General features: G+C 45.3%; 1 protein-coding gene across 1 annotated transcript in view; it reads right to left on the bottom strand.

Annotated features, from left to right (window-relative positions):
* Positions 1-23,340, bottom strand: part of DNAH5 (dynein axonemal heavy chain 5) — a 5,174,212-nt gene that overhangs the window by 4,521,886 nt on the left and 628,986 nt on the right. The window contains exon 10 of the mRNA XM_078687662.1: positions 9,451-9,573. Within this exon, the coding sequence (XP_078543788.1) occupies positions 9,451-9,573 (123 nt within the window). The remainder of the gene's footprint in view (positions 1-9,450; positions 9,574-23,340) is intronic.

Here is a 23,340-nt window from a genome sequence, read left to right as displayed (position 1 = left end):
TTCCAATCTTAGCGGGACTATATCCTCAATTTCTAGCGTATTTGAGATATATATGTTATCAAACCACCCTTTGGCCTGCCTGAGATTGATGGGAGAGCATATGAGCTATAAGTTTTATATCCCTCAAGATGTACTTCTGTACTTATCCATGTTTCCTGGAGACATAGAATATTATATTTTGTCACCAAGTCTAACCAGGCATCGTTAGTCACTTTGGATCGGAGTCCTGCCACGTTCCAGAACCTCATTTACTATAGTACCCGTTGGTGAAATTTTATTCTCCTCTATTTGCAAACAAACGTCTGATCCAACTCAGGCGGTGACCTCTTCTAGGAGGCTAGTGACTCCTGCACGGACAGGGGGATATAATGCCATTACAGGTTCCAATTGGTGTTGGTCTGGACTAAAGAATGCCAGTCGTTGCCCTAGAAAAGAAGGGTAAGAATCAGCCAGTCAATCATTGTCTTCCAAACCTGAAAGGGGATTAAATCTGTTGTGGGTAGGAACAAGGAATGTCTGGGTAAAGGCAAATAAAGGTCTTTGGATGCCTAAATGCTGTACTAGTCTCCAGTTTTTTAAGATTATTTTCTTAATTTTGTTCGCCTTTGAGATGTATATTAGTACACATGTCAAGGGACTATTCTCTGATTTCGGTTTGGGGATCAACAATTCTTCCCTCGGGGTAAACCAGACTTGTTTTAAGGCTGCCTTTACCAGTTTCAACTTCCCTTGTAGGGTTTCAGCATTTTGGAAATAGTCGCTTTTGTTGGTGCAGTTCCGCCTAATCCTGAGAAATTGCCCAGAGGGCAGATTTTCTTTAAGGCTCCTAGAGCGTCCACTTGTAAAGTGGACGAGAGTGTTACGATCTGTTGGTTTAGTAAAGAGGCTCACCTCTAATTTCCCTCCCTTGTTCGTGATTCAGACATCTAGGAAGTTAATATTTTCCTTACTTTATGTAATGGTGAATCCCAGATCCTGTGTCCTTGTATTAAGCCAACGATGGAAATGTTTCAGGGTATTTAGATCGCCTTCCCATATCATTACAATATCATCAATATAGCTCATCCAATGATGGATGTTTGATTTAAAATCACTCGATTCATTGAAGATATATTGATCTTCGAAGCAATCCATCACCAAATTGGCCATCTCTGGGGTGAAACAACGCCCCATAGCTACTCCCTTGACCTGCAAGAATAAGTCATCCTTAAATTTAAAAAAAAATGTTTTTCAGGCAAAGGGTAGCCAAAGATGTGATGAACTCAGTTGGTACTTGATGTGGTCATTCCCATTTATTCAAGATCATCTCAAGCACGAGTAAGACCTCATCTTCCGGTATGTTGGTATAAAGGCTTTCGATATCAAAAGATACCAACAGTTGATTATCACTGTTAAATGGAAGATTCTCTATCTTTGATATCAAATCCATAGTCTCACGGATATAAGCTTTGGTCTGGGTAACAAAGGGTTTGATTGAAAAAAATTGATATATATTTCGCAGCAGGTTCTAAAAAAGAACCGCATGCCGAAATAATCGGTCTCCCTGGTGGTTGGTCTCTATTCTTATGTATTTTAGGCAAAATATACATATTCGGCATTTTCTGAGCACTAGTATTCAAAAACTCAATCTTCACAGGTAATTCATCCCTCTTCTAGGGCCTCTGATGTAGGATCTGGGCTCTTAATCTCGGGGTCAGAATGTTTTCTATTGGTCGATAATGTGACACATCATTCAGTTGTCTCACAAATTCCTTATTGTATGCCTCACTTTCCAATAGTACTATTCCACCGCCTTAGTCAGCCGGTTTGATTACCAGCTGCACATTTTCAGCTAGATTCATCATTGCTTGCATTTCTTCTTTGGAACAATTCGATTTGTAATACATTTTTTTGTCATTTAAGTCATCAAGTTCTCTTAATGTCTGATCTTCGAAAGATAGAAATTCTATGGGCATTGCAGCTTTTTCTGGGCGGAACGAAGATTTATTTTTAAACCCTGTCACACTATTGTCCAGGTGTTCTTTAGCTGTTGAGAAGTACACTTTAAGTCTCACGTTCCGTAACAATTGCAAAACTTCAGGCTTAGTATCTATCGGATTCTGTGGAGCTTTTGGAACAAATGACAACCCCTTCTGTATTATATTCAATTTTGCACTACGTAAGGTGTGATCAGAAAGGTTGCACATAGGGATAGAGTCATCACTAGAAGGAGCTATGGAGTAACTTTCAAGATCTAGCGTCTGTATATCCTCCGTCTCATTCTGAAAAACCCTTGTTCTTATTTGGGGTAGGGATTTGGCCCTCTCCATTCTCCCAAAAACCCTCCACCTCCCTTTGTCCCCCTCTGTCTAAATAAGGTTGGGCCCTGGGGTATTAGAAGTAGGGTTGATAATAGTTGGACGATACCTTGGAATCGGACAAAGAGTCAGAAAAAGTGATACATTTTCTTCTTGACCTCCCTCTGTATTGTAAGTTTAAGGTGCTTGGATTGTTGTTTTGATAAAAATCTTCTTTTAGGAAGGGTTATATGAGATCAAGTTTAAAAGTTTTGATATTCTGGTCACCTTAGATGTTTTTTGATTCGTAGTGTGTACTTTGATAGCTACAATCGTTTTCTCAATTGATTCTAAAAGAGATTTAGCATCAGTAATTGTCTGATCCCCTCCAATTTCCTCTTAAAGTGCTTTAATCTCTTTAAGCTCTTTCTCACTAGTCTTAAGTGCAATTTGAATAGACAAAACAATCCACGTTCTGGAGCATTTAGTGTCCACCCTACCCTCCAGCGCAAAGTTGCCACAGCCAAGGGCAAATTAAACGCAATCTATGCAAACCGGGCCAAACTGACGTTACTCAGGCTGAAACAAACATCATACACACAAGGTAACAAGGTGGGGAAAAGCCTAGCGCAACAGCTCAGAATCAAGAGACACAAAGAATATGTCAGTGAAATACATAACTCCACAGGCTGTTTAGAAACAGCAGAGCATCATAAACGGAAGTTTTCCGGGAATTTTATCAATTTCTATACAAGGCGGAACTAAAATAACGCCCGAACAAAATGAAAGGCTGGCAGAACCCATCAGTGAGAAAGAGGTTCAGCTGTCAATATGCTCCCTAAAACTTTTTAAATCCCCAGGTTCGGATGGGCTGACGGCACGTTTTCACAAAGCATTTTGCACAGACCTGACGCAGCACAAGACAGCATTATTTAATCACATTGCCACAGTAGAAAAGGTCACAACCCCAATGAGTGAAGCACTTACAATAGAAATTCCCAAAGCTGGGAAAGACCCACAGCTGTGCAGCTCCTTCCACCCTATAGCACTTCTTAATCTGGACACCAAAATATACTCAAAAATAATAGCAGCACACCTAGAAGACCTAATGCCTGAGCTAATTCATACTAATCAATCGGGGTTCATAAAGGGGCGACAGACTCACATTAACGTTAGACGAGTTCTCCACCTCATCGAAAAAAACTACTGCTAGGTCTAGAAATGGAAAAAGCATTTGGCCTGGTTGACTGGGCATTTCTATTTACAACGATCAAGCGCTTTGGCTTCAGCGATACATTTATCATTATGATCCGAGCAAATTACGATGCCCCTAGCTCAAGAGTCCTCGTGAATGGCGCTAGTTCAAAACCATTTCGATTGGAAAGGGGGAGGAGACAGAATGTCTGCTCTCGCCCCTTCTTTTCACCCTGAGTATTGAACCGCTTGCAGCAGCGATTAGAGCCAATCATGCGATCAAAGGGATAAACTTCGGTAGGCAAGAGCATAAAATTTCCTTATTCGCAGACAATATCCTACTCCCCCCTCACAGACCCAGAGGGCTCCCTGTTGAACCTCTAAAACAAATTAAGTCTCTTAGAAAAAGTGGCAGGTTTCCGTATTTATCTCTCCAAATCTAACTTAAATCTAACCCACCTGGACGGTGAGATGGAGGTACTAACTCATTACTCGCCCTTTGAGTAGGCAAAGAAAAACCTAACATATCTAGGAATTAAATTGACACCAAGACTCTCCCAATTACTTCAAGCCAACTATACGCCCTTGTTACAAACACTAACTCTAGACTTAAAGAGATGGGCCCCACTCTATCTTTCCTGGTTGGAGTTGAAGCAGGATTTCTGGATAAACTCAAAACCATGGTCAATAATTCATATGGCAAAATAAATGGGTGTGACTCCCTTTTAAGATTCTTAGGCAACTCAGAACGTAGGGTGGTCTAGGGCGCCCAGACTTTGATCTATACTAAAAGGCACCGCAGCTAAGGGTCATTATGGAGTGGTCACAAAGGGGATCGGACAAGCACTGGCTCCACATGGACAGTGCAATCGCGGGTACAGTCATTTGGGACTAACGGTGGAAACCCATAACGGACCATCCCGCTAATGCATATGTTAGTAGTCCGACTAGAACTGCCCTAAAGGTTTGGGATGAGGTGCTCAAGAAATCACATTGGACATCATTTCCCTCTCCTTTACCATTAATACACTATAACCCAGCGTTCCCACCAGGACTGCACCCAGTCCCTTTGATGCCTGGAGGAAGGGGGGCTGTCAGACTCTATAACATCTATTCCATAATACTGACATTCTCACCTTTGAGCACTGCCAGCGAGATTTTAATTTAACAAAGGAGGAATGTTTTCACTACCAACAACTACGACACTGGGCGCTGTAGCCAGAGACGAGGGAAGCTTTGTGAAGAGGACCCAAGGTATCATGGGCATTATGGCCTCCCCACATTCTCTGCTACTACGTACAACACCTGGCCAGCCACAGCGACATATGGCCTTCTGGGAACGAACCCTGGGTCACGATATCTGACCATAACTGGCAATCACTATGGAGGGACATACACAAACATAACCATTCTCTTAGTCTCAGAGACTCACAATAAAAAATATTATATGACTGGTGCTTATATCCCACAAAGTTGAAAAAATGTTACCCAGACACATCAGATCTATGCTGGAGGGGCTGCAGACTATTAGGCGACTTCCGGCATATTTGGTGGGACAGCCCGAACATTAGCCCATTTTAGTCGGAAATCTTAGCCAAAATAAAATCGGTCCTGGGCTACCCAATACCAGAAATAGTGTCCTTTGTGCTATTAGGACTCAGGACAGAACCTTTAAAGTACCAGACAATGGCGGAGAAAGGTATTATGTGGCTGTGCCTGGGGCATCAAAAATTGCAGTGGCGGCAGCCTTGAAGAAGCCCGAGGCACTGTCCATCACTGAGTGGCACGCCAGTCTCTGCCAAGTACTCACCATGGAACGGTTGAGCGACATCTTTTGGGATGATTTTAAAATCTTTGAATATACCTGAAGGGCCCTAGCCAGTTATCTCTCGAGGTATTTACCGCTGTTGGTATGTTCGTCCAGAACAAGGGCACTACACCTCTTCCAAATCTAATAGTTTTCCCCTGAAACGATTGGGATCTCTGGAACTTACCTCCGGCCTCAAGCTCCTCCCAAGTGTGCACACTTATAGATAACATTAGCCAGCCTCAGATACTCCGATTGAGTAACTTACCCCGTTATTTTCTATTTTCTTTAGACCTATTTAGTTTAATGTTGGGAAGGGAGGGCGGGAGAGAGCATGTTTTCCATGCCTGTTTAAAGTTACATCTGTAAGAGATTTGCAGGCTGTGACCAGCGCCCCTTAGTATGAAACTGTATCAGGAAATAATATCCGATGATGTATTGATGGTTCACAGGTCTTGCCTGTATGAGATGAAAGTTGTGCAAATTGCAATAAAAAGAACTTTGACAAAAAAAGGAGATGAGTATGCAGAAGGGACACATACCAGCAGGTTAAGCTTTACGCACACTACGCAGGAGCAAAGTGTAAGAACTTTAAGATGTGCAACATGACTCAACACATACACTGAGTCCATACCAGTCAAGTTGGTTTGCAGGATGGCGCCAAGATCAGACGGGAGTTTAACAGCAGGCTGCAGCAGTAACATAAACACTGGACAAATAGCTTGCGGGTACAGTGTGATTAAAGACAAGATGTCAGTCAATTGTAAGGAAGACAAGTGTAAATAAAACATTTATGGTATTGCATGGGAGGAGCGTTGCGGATGGGGCTTTGTGGGTACACCAGTGGCGGGGCAGGCGCTGTGAGTGTAAAGTGAAGTCGCTGGGCATTGCTGAAGAGTGCTGCTGGTGTGTTTGCTGCGGGTGGTGATGTGGGGTTTGGCAGAGTTTGGCTTCCGGCCTTGTACAGACCATTAAGGGATAAAGAGGTTGCATCGTGTCTGCTCCTGGCATGGGGGGACTGGGTGGGGGTTTGCTGTGCCAGGGCAGCTTCTGTAAGAGGTGTAGGCTTGGTGTCGTGGAGTGTGGGGGTCCTGTTCGGTAGCAAGTTGCACTGGAGACTCGTCGGCAGCATCACAGCATGCCTGGAGTATGGGTGCAATGGTGGGACGTGGCTGGTGTCATGATGCCGAGCACACACACGTGCTCTAAAGCAAATTTATTGCCCATTGGCACAGAGTGAAATGGCCTGTTGCAGGGAGAACACAGGCCACATGATGTTTTCGCTACCCCAGCTGTAGATAAGTCCATTGTGTTCAAGCTGCAATAAAAAGTTTATAGGTCTGTTTTCACTTCTGCTGGTAATGTAAAGGCAGTAATAACACCAGACTGCACGTAGGGACTACGTGCGCGTCGCTGCTCATACCTGCGGCAATACTACATGGAAGTGAGCTTCTCAGAAAAGGTGGGACATGAACCCACCATTAGCCATTTACAGGCTTACATTTTTAAATGCCACACAGAAAAGCCAATCCAAAGCGTGGGAGGAGTCAGACCCCACAAAGTACAGACAACAGATCGCCTAACAGCGCAAGCCCTGTCTAAGTTCGACCTAAATTTAGTAAAGATAGCACAGAACTTCCTCTTTGTCTTGGACAGTTTCCATTATATGTTACAGCGACAGTAACTGCAAGTCCTGCAGTGATCTTCCAGGGGTACTGCTTTCTTCGTTCCTGGCTATGGCTGCACATATTTCACAATAACATTATTAATATTTTGACGCACGATTATCAACTTATAGCATGCCAACCCTCACTGAAGAAAATATGCCATAAGGTGCATTTTATTTATGTCCTAGGGTTGGATAGGGAGAAAAGGGAGAATGGTAAGTGAAAGAGAAGGAAGGTGAGTTGGAAAGACAGAGGAAGGGGAGCAAGGAAGAGAGGATGGTGAAGACAAAAAATAGGGCAAGGAAGTGGAAGAAGAGAGAGGAAGAGAGAGAAGAGCGAGGAAGCGAGAGAAGGGCGAGGTGGAGAGAGAAGGGGGAGAGAGAAAGGTGTGATGGAGAGAGAACGATAAGTTGGAAACCGAAGGGTGAAGTGGAGTGAGAGTAAGCTGACACACAGTGAAAGAATTGCGAGGCCAGAGTCAGGAGAGTAAGTACGATAAGGCGGAAAGAGAGGAGTGTGAGGTAAGAGAAATACGAGGGTGTTGTGGAGAAAGAGAAGAGCCGAGCACGAAAACAGGTAGATATGGTTGGGATAGAGTAGGCTGATTTGAAGAGAGTGAGGTGGAAGGAAGTAGAGAAGAAAGTGTAAGGAAGATGGTATGGTGAGGTGAGTTGGACAGCAAGGTGAAGTGGAGAGAAAGGAGCGTGAAGTCGGGAGAGAAGTAGGTGAGACAGAGAGAAAGGAGGGTGAGGTGGCGAGAGCAGAAAATATAAAGCCCATAGGTTTAAACTCTCAGAAATATACAGTGTAAGCTAGTAGACAGAACCCATAGTAGGTACCCTATACAGCTCACACATATACAAGACCATCCAGCATGCCTAGACCCAGCTCTCAGTCACCTAAGTCTCTGCACAACCTCGTTCATCTTTATGGCCCAACCATTCTTCTTCATGGCTAACCCAAATCAATGGAACCAGGCCTGTCAACAGAGAGAGAAAAAAGGCCCTGTTCTTTTGCACATTTCATGTAGTACAAATCATCACACCCGGATATCTTCATTATTAGTTGATAATACATCCTATTCAGTCTCAGTTGTAAAGTATTAATCCGAGGCCCTGGATTCTTACAGAAAAAGGGGCTAATGGTGAGCTTTTGTTGGAAGATCTTTGTGCTGCAGCCCTGTTAATTTTGTGGACTTTTCCCTCAGCGCTGTTTGTTCTACTGAAGTGGATAATAAATAAACCAGTAGGATGACAGATTTGCAGGGTTTATCATCCAACATATATCTATCGCAGGTTATGTGATTCATAAAGATTTCAGCCTCATGCAGAGTCTAATGCATGCCTGCTTTGAGGTTTAGACAGTGTCGCAACTACTGTTTAACAAAATCAACAATTAATTTCTGCCATGAAGAACAAAAGCACTATGATGTGGACTGTGTGATAGCGCTTTTGTTTTTCTTTCCTTTAAGCAATGCATGGCTTAAAGGAAAGAAAAAAAGTACTATGATGTGGCCAGCCTAAACCATAAGGGTGGGGGCAAGCGGCATGAGGGAGGTCTGGGAGGGGAGGGAGGAAGCAGCGAGTCAATGGAGAGCAGTAAGAGGAGAGTGGGGGGCAAGAGCAGAGATGGTGGGAAAAGGGAGAGACTGGCAACACATGAATGCTTGTAAAAAAGCACCTGCAGGGGCCTGCAGCCTGCGTAAGGATTCTGGTCGCAGACCAGAAGCTGTACTAGGTCCATGCTTCACAGCAGGGACAACACTGAAGCTCCGGAGAAAACAGGAAGGAGTAGGATGTGCTGACCAATCAAAAGCAAGCAGGGAGACAAGAATGATGTGGAAGCCAGCCAGTGGTAAGTAATGGTAAGTTTTAGTCAGGCTTGTCAGAGGTTTTTTCCAGGTATGCACCAGCAAATTTTAGCAGGGACATTCAAAGGAGGACAAAGACCTCTTTTTTCATTTAAAAAATGTGTCCTCTAGGGAAAAAAAAATATGGTAAATCAGCATCCAGCGCTATGTTGTGGAATTAGCCATGCTAGCTGAGCCATCATTAATAAAAAAGGGTACTTTTGATTTAAAAGCTATACAAATAATATATAGCAGCACGAGTGTGAAGCAGCTCAAAAATCATGATGTCTGGGGAATATTGACCCTTCTGATGGGCCTGGTCTTAGTGCAATATAAATACAAATACGAACTCACTGATTGAGATACCACCAGAGCAGAGCAAATTTGTCCTCAGTTCTCCCAAGATCAAGGTGAGACATCACAAAATATAAAATGACCTTATCAGAAATATTGAAATACAAATATACATTTGAAACTTGATGCAACAAATGGGACAAAAGTTATATGAGAGCATTACACCATATATCGTATGACCAGTCAAACTGGAGCATTTTGTTTGCAAATACCCCTCATAGCTGTATCAATAGGACATAAATAAAATATCAATAAAAATATACATGATCCAATCCTAGGCTTTTTTGCACTGTGGCGTATTACCTGGTTTAGCTTGATGGCAGATTTCAGCTTTTCCGTAACTATATCTTGTGGCTGGTCCCAGATAGTTGCAGTTTTATTGTTTGTTATATATGATTTGCATGCAGTGATCATCTGATTTGTTACCTATGGTTAGAAAAAACAAAGCATATAAATCAAGGTGAGAGAGAGAGAGAGAGAGAAGAGAGAGAGAGAGAGAGTGTGTTTACATATATTACCCAGTGAGGGTCACCACACGGTATAGTTGTAGTTAAGATTGCTTTTTCATTGCTAATAACTTTGGCTCCATTTCACAGATTGTCACAAAACTTTCCAAAAAAAGTGCTTTTTTGCCTAGTTTGTGCATGGAAAGTTTCGAGGTGATCCATCAAGCAAGGGGTGAGAGAAGGGGTTTCCCATAAAGCAAAATCCCAATGCATTATCCATAGACAAGTAGTACCGCAAAAACTGCTGAACGGAATTACACCAAGTTTGGCAGGAAGCTAGATCTTGGCCCGCAGATTGTGCTTGTTGTACTTTGGTGTCGATCTGTTCAGTACTTTTTAAGAGATTAAGGTTAAAAATAATTGTATAACTGTACAGTCGGGTCGGAGAGACTCCCGCGAAAGTCCCTCGAGCCCAATCTTTTTTTTTTTTTAAAAGAGCACTCTGATTGGTCTAGGGAGCTTTGTTTCCCTTGGGCCACATGCGGGGAGCAAGTGCTCTGATTTCCTTCCAGCAACATGAAAAAAATGTTACTGGTAGCCATTACAAGACTCGGGGGCTTAGTCCCCTGTCCTGAAGTAATATGTAAAATATATATATATATATATATATATATATATATATATATATATATATATATACACACACATACATACATACACAGGGTAGGGATAACCTGCCCCCTTAGGCCCTGTGGGAGTGACCCAGAGGGAAACCCCCAGGAGCCTAAATCAATACAAAAAATAGCAATTCTTGCCGCAATTCCTCAGGAGTCCCACAGCCCATGTTAAAATAATAATTTACGGAAGAGGGTGTGAGTGGATCCCCTCTCCCCAAGGCCATTCCCGGGGTCAAAATGTGGTAAAGTGGGGCTCCAAGCCTTTTTAGGTCCCAGGGACCTCATCTGCTGGGGCAGTTTTTTTGTTGTTTTTTTAAAGAGAGTGGCCAGCGCAGTTCCCCTCCTGAGCCTTTAAAGGCCCCAGGTACCCCATCTAAAGGGGTTGATTTTCTTAATTTATAAAATAGAGGGTGGTCGTGCGCCCCCTGTCCTGATCCTTTAAAGGCAATGACTGGTAAAAAAAAAAGGGGTGGGGTAATGTGCCTTCCTCCCCGAGGAGTTGTAGGTCCCAGGGACCGCTTCCCCAGGAGCAAAAAATAAGTTTTAATGGAGGGGGCCATGTTACGCCTTCTCAGGGCCTTTAAAGGCCTCAGGGACTTCGGGGCATGGCCGATAGCTGAACATGGCGGTCGCCTCTTAAGGGAGCTCCGGACCCAGGGAGCAATACCCTGAATAACAGCAGTTTCCTGTAGTGATTGCCGTTCACCAGGACCGGGCACCACTGTGGGACATCGGTGCCGGCAATCGGAGCTGCTTCCAGGCCCCCCCGATGCCCCTGCAGAGAAGCTGTGAGACCTTTGCTGGAAGGCCTGCAGGACGGCAGGGAATGGAGGTAGGCCGGGCTGGCGCTGTGGTGCGGCCCGCCAAATGACACACACCGCCTAGAGTCGTACGGAGGATCCACGGTGGCATAGTGTTACTGGTGCTGTGAAGAGAAGGCGGAGCGAGGCCCAGGACCCGACACGGCCCGGAAGGTGAGCAGCTGCATGCTTGCTGCGTGCGGCCTGGATCTCGACTACACGAGTACTGGGGACGCGGCACAGCCTGTAAGGAACTACTTTACCCGGTGACAGAAGGCGGAGTCACCCCACAAGCGGAGAGGAACGGAAAGTGTATGGAAGGAGCAAGTGGGGAACTGAAGGGGAGAAGACCCTGTGATGGTGTGCAGACAGACTCCTGATGTGGTATAGCTGCCCAGACTCCATAAGCGGGCCGATAGCCGCCTGATAGTGTGAAGCTGGCGAAGGCTGCACTAAGACCGGTGGAGGTTAGACGACCAGGGCACCTAGTGTAGAAGTGGCGCATAAGTCGGTGTGGAGCTAGCGGTGGCATAGTGAGCAAGGGACTGCCCTGGTAGGTGAGCGCAAGACGGAAAGTTTGGAGTGATTCTACCTCCCTACCCTCTGGGACAGCCTAGACCTGCACAGACGAGCAGCACTGCAAGGCTGAAGAGGGGGAGAGCTGAGCACAGCACGGTGCAGCGAACACAGGGCAAGGAGACTCGCAAGTCAGGGATTGAAGACGAGTACTACTGGTTGGACTAGGAGCGGAGGTTAGGCCCTGTTGGGACAGCTGCACAGCGGGGGGCCTTGTCGGGACGTCTGGCAGTGTGTGTGTCTGGTCCTCCGGTGCCAGAGTGTGGGGCGCCATCGTTATCGTAGTGGACAGGGCTCCTCGCAACTCTATGATGGGACGAATAAAAGGCAAGCAGCAAGATGGCGATACCGGTATGGATCACGTCCCAGATACTGCAGCATCCATGGACGCCTCCCAACTGACCAGCTGTATACCACCTACTAATGCAGAGGAGACAACAGACAAGCTGGACTTAATACTACACGAAGTGCGAGACTCTAGAAAAGCCATAGAAACTCAGATTGGCTCCCTCACGACTGGTCTGTCCCTGCTCCGGGCTGACCATGCCAAGCTTGCAGACAAGGTCGAAGGACCACACAATAGAGTTGGATGTCCTATCCCCTTAGCAAACCCAAAACACTGCTCATATTAAACAACTACAGACCCAAGTTGCCACCCTGAGGGATCAAGTGGAGGACGCAGAGGGGAGAGCGCGGAGGGACAATATCCGCGTAATTGGTGTGCTGGGGAGGAGTGAGGGAAATGACGAGGCCCGCTATATGGAGGGAGCCTCAAGGAACACGTCACCTCTGAGGGCCTTTTAGATCAATACTGCATAGAGCGGGTACACAGGATTCCTACGGGCTGCCCGAAACCGGGGGCCCGACCGCGACCACTCATAATCAAACTGCTAAATTATAGGGATCAGGACGTGCTGCTGCAGAAATGAAGAGACGTGCCCCAAATTAACTTCGAGAAGACAAAGTCTCATTATATCCAGACCACACACTCATGGTGCAGAAGCAACGCTCCTCCTTCCTGTCAGTTAAAATGAAATTACGGGAATTAAATCTGCAATATGCCCTCCTCTTCCCAGCACGGTTAAGGATCATTCACGAGCGAAAGACATATTTCTTTGAAAGTCCTGGTGGAATGGCTGGAGGTGATGGAACCAGAGAGGCAATCGAGGACTGCCTCTCAGACCTCGACTTCCACTGCCCGGGATGGTCGGCTGCCAGGACAACGCAGCTCGTGACGAGTATGCAAAAGAAATATGCAGCTCCGCCAACAACCCAGCAAATGCAGAACGGCAAGAAGGCGATCCTCACTGTTTCTTCCTTCCAAACCACGACGCAGATTAGCGACTTGACAACCTCTGAAGGGGACACTCAGAGATCGGACTCAGATGGGAACATAGCCCTGTTTCCCTATGACTCCGCAGACGGCGGATGGCCTGATTCCCTAGCTGGATGGACTGTGTTGTGGACCCGGCACTGAACAGTAATGTACATGGTCTCTGTATCTTAATATCTCCATTGTTATAACAGCATCAAATTGATTGAACTTATGGCCCGGGGCCGTTTGAATACCAATACACCTCTGAATAAGAGTGTGCCTTGTATGGGTAGGTCTGGCCACGTACCTCAAAATGCGAAGGCTCTGTATGGATGCAATTTAGATTTAGATGTTTTGTGTTTAGTTGTGTGGTCCGGTATAGTTCTTCGACCGGACCGAGTATTGGATACTATCGGGGAGGGAATTGGTCCTGAGTTGCGCATTCTCCTAGGTTGGCACTGCAACACACATGTTATACCGGCTGCATGGCGGCCAGATCTGGATACACAATGCGTACACAGAATAAATTTACCATAATAACGTGGAATGTTCGGGGACTGGGCTCGGTTCAGACACGCCATAGGATACATGCGCAGCTACTGAGGTGCAAGGCGCAGATAGTGTACCTGCAAGAGTCCCATATGGTTGAGCAGCAAGTGGGGAAACTTCGTAAGAAGTGGAAAGGTCAGGTTTTCTCTACCACATGTTCGGGGTTTGCGTGCGGGGCTACAATTTGGATCAGGCATGGAATGCCCTTTACGTCAGTGGAACAACGGGTAGATCAGTAAGCATGGGCGGATCTAGCGGATCTCGCGTACGCGAATTTGCGGATTTACGGATTCGCAATCCGCAAAAATACGCGAACTCTCGCGGATTTGCGGATTTTCCCGTTTTTTGTGTTGGCGAGCGTTCGCGCCGATTTTGGGACAATTTCGCAATTGCGAACTTACTTTTCGGCTCGCAACGGCCGCGACTATGTTGTTTCTACGTCTGGTTTATCATCACAGGTTCACAGCACCCTCTGTTTCACCACTGCCACCCTCTGGGACACCCATGCCACCCTCTGGTACATCCTCACTGCCACCCATTAGGTTTGTTTATCACTGTAGTTTATGGGGGGTGAAAAAAGCAAGCACACCTCCCCTACTTCAACTGCCATGAATTAATTTGGGGTTGATTAATGTGTCAGTTATTTTGAAAGTTCCAGTCTGGCTGGCACCTGCTTCCTTCCTTATCTGTAATTTGCTTTCTGTTGCAGTGAAATTTTTTTTCACAGGACCTTTATGGTCTACTTGTAGCTATTCTATGAGCCTGCTGTTTGGGTCATAGCAGGGTCATAGAATAGTTGCAAACTCTGGAGGGGCCCCTCAGGAAGCACTACAGTCAATGTTACTAATGTTAAGTTTGAACTTTTGCACCTGCTCATTGCTTTCAGTTTAGCAAAAATCGTTTTTTCTGCAATTTCGCGCGTTTTTTGGGGCGCGAATCCGTGCGAGATCGATTTCGGAAGCCGCGAATGCTTGCGAATACACAAATTTTTTTTTTGCGACGTGTATGTTCGCGTGATTTTGTGCGTGTTCGCGAGGCGCTTGTAGCTATACGTTTGCCAAGTTACCCTAGCGGTCGTACACGGGCGCGGCCATCTTGTTTGCGTGACGTAATTCCGTTTCCGGCCGCTATGTGTAATCTCGCAAAGTGTGCTGCTCGCTAGTACAATTTCGCGCGTGCTCGCGAGGAAAATCTCGCGCGAACTTACCCACGCGGTCGTGAACGGGCGCGGCCATCTTGTTTCTCATTCATTGCTATGGTTCTGGGCATGCTTTCTGTATCCTCTCTGAATCTCTGCCATCCTTTGCTTGTTTGAAGTTTATTTGATCTATTTTACTTATTATCTATCCCTCTATTTTTCTAGCTCTATATTTTTGTGTTTTCTGCTACTTTTAGTTACTTTTAAACTACTTTTTTAAACTCTTTTCTTTTCTTCTTCACTATTCTATTTCTTCTTTATCATTTAACTTTATTTCTGCCCAGACCATGGTAAAGGGAGCCGGGAAGCACCCTGCGAAGGGGAAGGGTCCCGCACCCCGTGCCCGGCTCCCGTGCGGGCGTTTGAGGGGGGAGCAAGTGGTGCCACGGGAGATCTTTAGCGCGGAGGAGGTGGCCGCACTCATCTTCCACGTCCAGCGCCGCCTCCCCAAGACGATCCTGGGAGGCGGCAAGATCGCAACCGGCTATGGCATCCGGGAACGCCGGAAGCAGTGGGAGAAGGTGTGCCGGGCCATGTTTAAGCTCTCTGGGGTCCGGCGCACATATAACCAGGCCACCCACCGCTGGACAGATGTCATGGACCGGGAACGGGACTTGCTGGACGCGCTCGGCGTAGAGGTCCCCGGGCTTGGTGAGTAGTAGTAGCTATTCATCACTACTCTGTTTTATCCGGCTCTGTTATTTGCAAATCTTTGTTCTTTACCAAGAGCAATAATGCTGCCGATTACATTGTAGGTAAATTATATTTCAAAATCTTCTATGCATTTCAGGTGCACTGCTCTCCTTCTCAGTAGCCTTGCTTGCTACTATGCTTATTTGTTTTGTATTTTGTGTTCATTTCATTGGCCTGAGAAATTATGTATGAGTGTAGTGTAAAGATAAGAACTGCGTAATGCTAGACACTAAGGGTCATATTTTCAATTACCGGCGCATCCCTGCAAAGTAGCAGGGATGCGGCAGTAATTGTGTGCCATGCCACCACCACCCATTGGCCCAAAACGTCACAGAAGCCTTACGCATCTGTGCCGTAAAGGCGGCACATTGCTGGAGTTGCGTGCCAACGATGGCGCAGCTCCAGCAATGCTCTGGGGTACCCTATCTCCCCAATGCTGCATCAAGCCGTACGTCGGCTTCAAGCGCGCAGGGTTTGAGTCATGCATCATTGTCCTAAAAGTGACTGATTGACATCTTGTAGATTTCCCTCAGCCACTTTTAGGATTCGTTTAGGTACGCCCTCCCTTGCGCCGGAACGCCCCCTGATGGCGCAGGGCTTTACAACGTGATGCATCGCCCATATGTGTTTTTTTTTAATATATACCCCGCACCAACACCATGGCGAGTCTTTTGTTCTGCCGCTGCGTCACAAAAGTCACGCAACAATGGAGGAAAATGAGACGCAAGGGACTTCTAAATCAGCCCCAACAGACTGAAGTCCAGTCCTTCCTTTAGACACATGGCTATAAGAAGAAATAGTGGTGGTGGTGGGTGGATTGATAGTTTGAGTATTCACTGATCTGCAAGCAGGATGGACTTTGTCTGTCACTTCGCGTGCTGCGGACTGCTGCCTGCCAGGCCTAGGCAAACCTCTTTAGTAGTCTGTTTATTGAGTTACATAGGAACTTTCTAAGTCAACGGTCCGCAAATCAGGCAATACGAATAACGTAGTATACCACATGAGATAGATCCCGTGGAATAGTTGTCTATTTATTTGCTATTTCTCCAAAATATTTTGTTATTATTCTTTTGAAATGGTTGATTTGGTTGACAAATCTCATCCATGTTTTCTGGTCTTTCTTTCTTTCATGTTGTACATCAGCTCCCCCCAAGGGCAAGAGGACACAGCAGGAGGAGGGTGCTGTTCAGGAGGATGCAGGCCAGGATCGGGCAGGCGAGGGCTCCTTTGCTGGCCCCAGTAAGTTTTAATTGTAATAAAGAGTACCTATTTTTTCCTAGCGTTCCTCATTCGATTTTTTCTAAATCGTCTTTGATCTTCTTGTAGACTGGATATAAATTCTTATCCTGCCTCGAATATGACTCCCTGTGGTATTACTAGATTATTCTTATTAGTCTGTCTGTGTAGCTAACTAAGATTGGACATTTGGCAATTCCATTGGACTCCTATTCTATTCAGCAATAGCTCTATGCACTGTCTCCTTACTGACTAGATAGTGTGGCAGAGTCAGCTCCCGAAGTCACCGATGATTGATCCCCAATGATCTCTAGATTATCGTACGCAGGACAAGAGTACGGAGTCACAGTCAAGAAGTGTCAGAGGCACTCATGCTTGCAAAAATTCCAAAACCTTTAGCTCATCCACTCTAGTCTGGAGGACCAAAAACCACAGAGTCTATTTAAGTTTAAAAGCTTTATTAAAAGTAAACACATTTATTAAAATCTACTTTGTCATAAAACTATTTAACTGAAAACGGAAAAGTGCTTAGTGCTGACGATTAATTGGACACATTTCTTGTGGTCGAGCCGAGCTCTCACGTGGTTTGAACTTGATCCTGGTCGTGTTCTTAGGAGTCAAGCTTCTGTCTGTTAGGAGAAAAAGTGGTGCGTGTTAAAAATAAAAAGCAAGCATTCATCAGTTGTGCATAAAAGTGCAGCAAGACAACAGCCTTCCCTGGAAAAAGGGACATTTTTACTTTAGAGTAGACAGTCACAAATTATTACATTGTATTCTGTTTTTTTAACATTTCTTTATTACTCCTAGACCAAATATTATATAGTAGTGAGTGGTGTATTCTAACATTCTTAAATGTACTTTGTAGGTGGAACATCTGGTGACGGGGCCAGCGCGGAGGTGGCGGTGTTGGGCGAGGACTCGGAGGACTCTGGGGAGGAGGCGGTGCAAGAGCCGGCGGACGGTCCTGTGGGGGTTCGCACGGTGGTGGCGGGAACAGGTAAGCTATATATTCCTTACTTATTGAGATTGAAGACTGCATAGTGTGCTTTCTGCATGGGTGTATTACAAATCAACCAGGTAGTAGCCTCCTCGAAATGTACTTCGAATTAGCTGTGAAGTTTTTGGTGAGAAGAATCCCAATAAGTTCTTAGATGAACGTGATGGATGGGATGAACGAAAAGCGAAAGAAGGGTGTAAGTAAGTGGGACGCGAAATTGTATGATGGCTGGCAAAGAAGAACGATATGTGTTTGCTTGGCCCCCGAGGTGGCTGGGAAGGAAAGAATATGGTATGGTGCATGGCTGGGTCAATGATGAAGCAAGGATGGGTGGAAGGACAGCAGCCTGGGTGGGTGAAACAGAAACTGTATGTGTGCGTATACTTTGAATGAATGGATGCCTGGAGCATGGTATTCTCTGACTCTTAGATAGCACATGTGTATCTAGAGAGAGTAGATGGTCGCTGGATGAACTAAGTGTTACCTTGAAGAGCATGTACCACCGCACCCGCACGTCCGTTCCAGTGTAGGGAAGGCAAGGAAAAGAAATTGTAAATGTGTCCAATACTACCATGAATAGTAGCAGTACTTTGTATTGCAACTGCAAGCACAGCATATATCTGGTTATTACGGTGGACACTCCGTACCTCTCTTAATAACTTTAGTTTAGTTGTAGTACGTCATTCATGTGTGGGTGTATCACTGTTCACTCAATATTAAGCAAAGCACCTCAAGTCATCCCATATGTCATCAAATACGTCCCATGTGAAGTGATAGATAATCAAATTATTTAGCTTCTTCATTTTCCTTTTCTAGTACTCATTTGCACTGTAGGGTGAAAGGTAAATTAATTAAGCAGTAGCCCTTGTAACAGAGTATTCTCAGTGCCACCCGTAATAGAAAAGTAATAGCTTCACCACCTGCATGTACTGGACCGGTACAGTAACGCAAGTCTGTCTCACTCATCATGGTGTGCAACTGTTTTTCTCGGGTGCAAGTTCACTGTGCTGCCATTCTGCCGGCTTGCATAAGATAACGTACCAATTTTCCTAAACAAGAGAGAAGAAGAAGAATAAGACTGGTGTACTGTCATAGTCGACTGTAATGGAAGTCCATAGTGGTCGTAGAATTTGTTAATTAAACTACCACTAATGTTAGAGCAAGGATGCAGAAGTGGGAGGTTACATAGATACTGTCCTCAATAGTTATGTACTGTGCTTTCAATTTGCTACTTGTACTGTGACCCAACTTTCGGCTCAATCACTTTGTGTTATTAATGCTAAGGAGCATTGGTTACAGACTATGTCTTTCTTTCTTCATATAGTTGCTCCTTCCAAATCGACATCACGGAGGGAGCAGGCTCGAATGGCCCGGCAACGGAGGCTGGATGCCACTGTCGCCGAATATCGGCGGCTGGTGGCCCTGGAGGAGGAGGAGGACACGCAGTCGACCGGTGCAACCACAACATCCTCGACTGGGACAGCTGCATCCTCCTCCGTGACCCCACGGGCCGCCAGCATGCGCAGTGCTCCAGCGGGACGGAGCCGGGCTAACAAAGCCAACCGCCAAGCAACAGAAAGACCAGCTGCCCCCCACAGGAGCTGCAAGGCACGCCAACGCCGCCTAGGAGTCCGAATGTCCTACCTGGAGCAGGAGGTCCATAACTATAAGAACTTGGTGGAGGGCCTCGGCTACGAGCTTGCCACTCTCCGCAAGGAGTATGATGCCCATGCCGCAAAATGCACCAGCACCCTCCAGTAGTGGAGTGTCCCTTGCCCTTTTTTTAGAGACTTTTGGGGGGTGGGATTTGGGAGTTGGGTTCTTTTTGGGACTTTTCAAAGACAATCGTTGGGGTTAGGGTGGGTCTTGAGGGAGATTATTTTGTTAGGGCTACATAAATATACATTTTTAAACTTTATCTGACCATATCTGTTTTTTACTGCTTTTCAGTCTGGTGGGTGGGGGACGGGGGTGTAACAGTAAGTTTGTTTTCCTGAACAGTCGTAGGACTTTAGTAGTACTACCGTCAATCTCTCGTCTAGTCCTAAATAATACTCCATTATACTACCTCCCACCAAACGCTTATCTTACCTGTAATTTGTGTTAGAAATTAGGGCTAGGCCCAGGGCTGGCTCCACGTGAAATGGGGATTAACGTTGGCAATCCTGGGCGGGTGAAATTTCCTCATTGCGGTGGTACTAGTGGTGTGACACAGTGGCAGTTGCATGCCTATGGAAAAAAAGAAAACGAAACCTGGTTTGTCCTTACTGTAGCATTACAACGGTTACGGTACGATCGAGAATATAGCAGGTGACAGTACACTAGAACAGTGCCATAATGTAGCCTAACAAATGGTAAAGTATTTGCTTGCAAGTATAACTAGTACTTGCGTTGAATTTATTTGACATTGGCTCCTACTACTAGAAGATATAGTACTGAAGCTGAGTAAGTCTAGGAGATATCCTCGTATTCCTTCACCAGCCTGTTGCTATGACCTTATCCTCCCCAGCAAGTGTGTGGAATTATTGATGTCATTTTAGTCAGACATCAAGCAAAACAACAGAGCCCGGGGGAAGAGGGTTAGGGTTTGGAAAATGGATGGGAATGGGGGTTTCTTTTTGGGTAGGTTTTGTTGAGAGAAGAAAAAAAAAGCACAGCCTGGACAAACAATAATTGAAGATAAAGAAATCTTTGGGTACAAACTAAAGCTAAGCACATGCAGTCACACTCATAGAAGAAAACAATGGATACTGTATCTGTATTCTGTATGTTGTTGGAGTTGTCCTGTTGAATTTGGTAAGTAAGTTGCATGCAGCAAACAATTCCTCTTATTAGCGGCACTCCTCCATTCCAGCTGACGCTTCGTCCATCAATGTTGGTGACCACTGACAGAAGACACCCTGTCCACTGCCTGCCTGGCGGATGTTGACTGAAACCCGGCCTGTAATTATTGAACGGAAAACAGGAAGTGCTATTACAATACCACTGATAAATAAATAAAAGGTATGTACGCTGTGTGGTGCAAAAAGTCACACTTTGATTTCCCTAATAGACAGTACAATATTTTTGAAATTGCGTGCTCTGTCTGAGTCACCTTTTTAAGGATAAATAAGTATGGCCAAAATATTATAGCGGATCTTTCCCCTCAAGGTAGGTGTACTGTAAACTGTGTTTTAGAACAAAATTTGACCTTCCCAGCAATGCTCCCACCAAGACCCTTACTAAAGCCAGTCGCAAAAATGTAGAAGACCCCCAATCAGATCTCCAAAAACGATGCCTAGCAGAAAAATGGTGACAAAACGTACTTTGAAAGTAACAGTAGGCCCAAATACAGACCGTGGATTGTATTCAAACCACTTGCAAGCAAGCAAAAGTATCCATAGCCAGCATCGCTCCAACAGTGCTCTAAAACCCCAGAACTGCGTTGCAATAGAACACCCCGAAACACATGCAATCCTGCTGCTAGGGCTAACCCTAACGAACCCTAACTTACAAAAAGTGCCAAAACTGGTGTTTCCTTATGGATTTTGTCCAAAACACTTCTATCCGGTATTAGACCTTCCCAGGAATGCCCCAGGCAAGACCCGCTAACCCACCCGCAAAAAACCACGCGACAACACCCCCAAACAGCGAAAAAGCTAAATCTCATACTTACAATATCTCTCGGCCTTCGGTCCAAACGCGCTGTGCAGCTAGGTCATCATCAATCATCATAACTCCTGTTGTGCGTGCGAGCTATTTCAGTTATAAAATAAATTCCCCAAAGACTTCGGTGACAAGGAGGTTTTTCCGATAGTAAGAGCTCTGTCTGATCCCGCTAGCGAGATCCCAGAGGTTCCTCCATTCTCAAAAAGATGCAATGAATTGTTTAATGTCTTCATGAATAAAAAAATTGCTAACATCATACAACATTTGAGGCTCCGGTATCCGAGGGCCTCACTACTATAACATAACATGTGTATTTGTAAAGCGCACGATCACCACTACGGGTATCTTGGCTCTGAATAACAGATGTTTGTTGTTACCCAACTCAATGGTACTCATGTTATTAACCTCAGGTGGATGACAGGGTGAATGGACCTGCCGGGATTTGAACCTGTGACCATGAGGTCAAACACAGGCCCCTACAAAAGACGCGTTAGTACACTGAGCCACCAGACCCGGCATTACTATGGTCATTAAAGAAGCAGATGCAGTCGCTAAATCAGGCGTTAGCCCTAACTTTGAGTCATTCACTTTATTGACTCTCATAGTTTTGAGTCACTGCGTAAATCAGAATCTCCTTCCGAACATGCTCCTTTGCGGACACTGAAATTAGGTCATGAATCTCTTTTCACGACTTGGATTGAGTTGCTCAACAGCTTCATGGAAACATGCTGTGGGGGTACCTTTGCTTAAAAAAAAAAAAGAACTCCCCTTGATACAGTTAAATCTGAAAACATCTGCCCTATTTCACTCCTGGCTATAATATTACAAAAACATGCTACTCGTCAGGTGTCATCATACCTGGAAGCTAATCTTTATGGCTCGAAATATGGCTATCGTTCAGGCCACAGTACGGAGGTGGCCTTGTTAGGGGTCACTGGGCACCTCAGAGATATACTTGATTCTGGAAGTACTGCTGCACTGATTCTTCTTGATCAATGGTACAGCGTTCAACACAGTTTCTCATGAGGTTCTTCTCCAGCAGCTACCCAACTGTGGCTTTACGGGTTGTTCCCTATTCAGGTTTCACTCCTTTTTGCAGGAGCACCTCTTCCTTCTCAGTTCGCAAGCTGCCTTATGGGGTTCATAAGGGGTCTTCCCTGAGCCCCGCGCTTTTCAATGTATATGTCCAACCCCACCAGATCTATAGAGACTTTTGGCATTACATTGTTTTCTTATGCTGACAATACATAAAGAGGTTTTTTTAAATTCTCAATAAAGGATCAAAGTGGTCTTACATAACAACCCTGCAACCATGCGTGTTACAAATTCAAATTCACTCATTAATAGACGAGACCTATTGGCTTTGCTGATTTGTACAAGACCTTTTTATGGTTGCCATCCTAAAACTGTTAAAGCATGCTGCAATGTATCTGGATGGAAATGCTTACACTTATGAGTTGGAGGGTTGCCAACTTTCTTAAACATTTGCAAACCTCTCCGATACCAGCACGTCGAATCCATCTTGCTGTTTGCGAGGAAGAATCACCAGATCTCATGGGAAGGCCAGAAGATAATATTTACCCAGGATATCTCCAAAGAAACTGTAGAAATACGGAAAGGATTTCTCCGACAGGGACAAACTGAAAGCGAAAAGTATCCTGTTCTCCTTCGCTGTCCCGTCCAAATTCAGAATCACCGACAATGGCAAACAGTTTTTCTTCTCTGATCCACGTGAGCTAGCACGCTATTTGAAAGGATGCCCGACCCAGAACATGGACCTGTCAATCAGTTCTTCCAATAAAAGGAAAACGGACTCCCAAGACGCTCCAAATACCTGAAATGCCATGCTACTTGATCATTGTCACATAGTCGTAGGTCCAACTAACTAAAATCTAGCGCTGGGCGCTCACGTCAGCCATGCGCTCTATAAATCTGTAAACATTCAACATTAAACATTAAACATTAAACAACAACAAACTATGTTGAATTTGATGAGTGATATGCTAATGACGTCCGCAATTTATGTTGCTTGTACTGTTCCGACGTAGTCACCCCATC

Source organism: Lissotriton helveticus, chromosome 4_1 (assembly GCF_964261635.1).
Source record: "Lissotriton helveticus chromosome 4_1, aLisHel1.1, whole genome shotgun sequence".
NCBI classification, from domain to species: Eukaryota; Metazoa; Chordata; class Amphibia; order Caudata; family Salamandridae; genus Lissotriton; species Lissotriton helveticus.
Note: the sequence above shows the minus strand (reverse complement) of the source record. Positions and strands in the feature narration are given on the sequence as shown.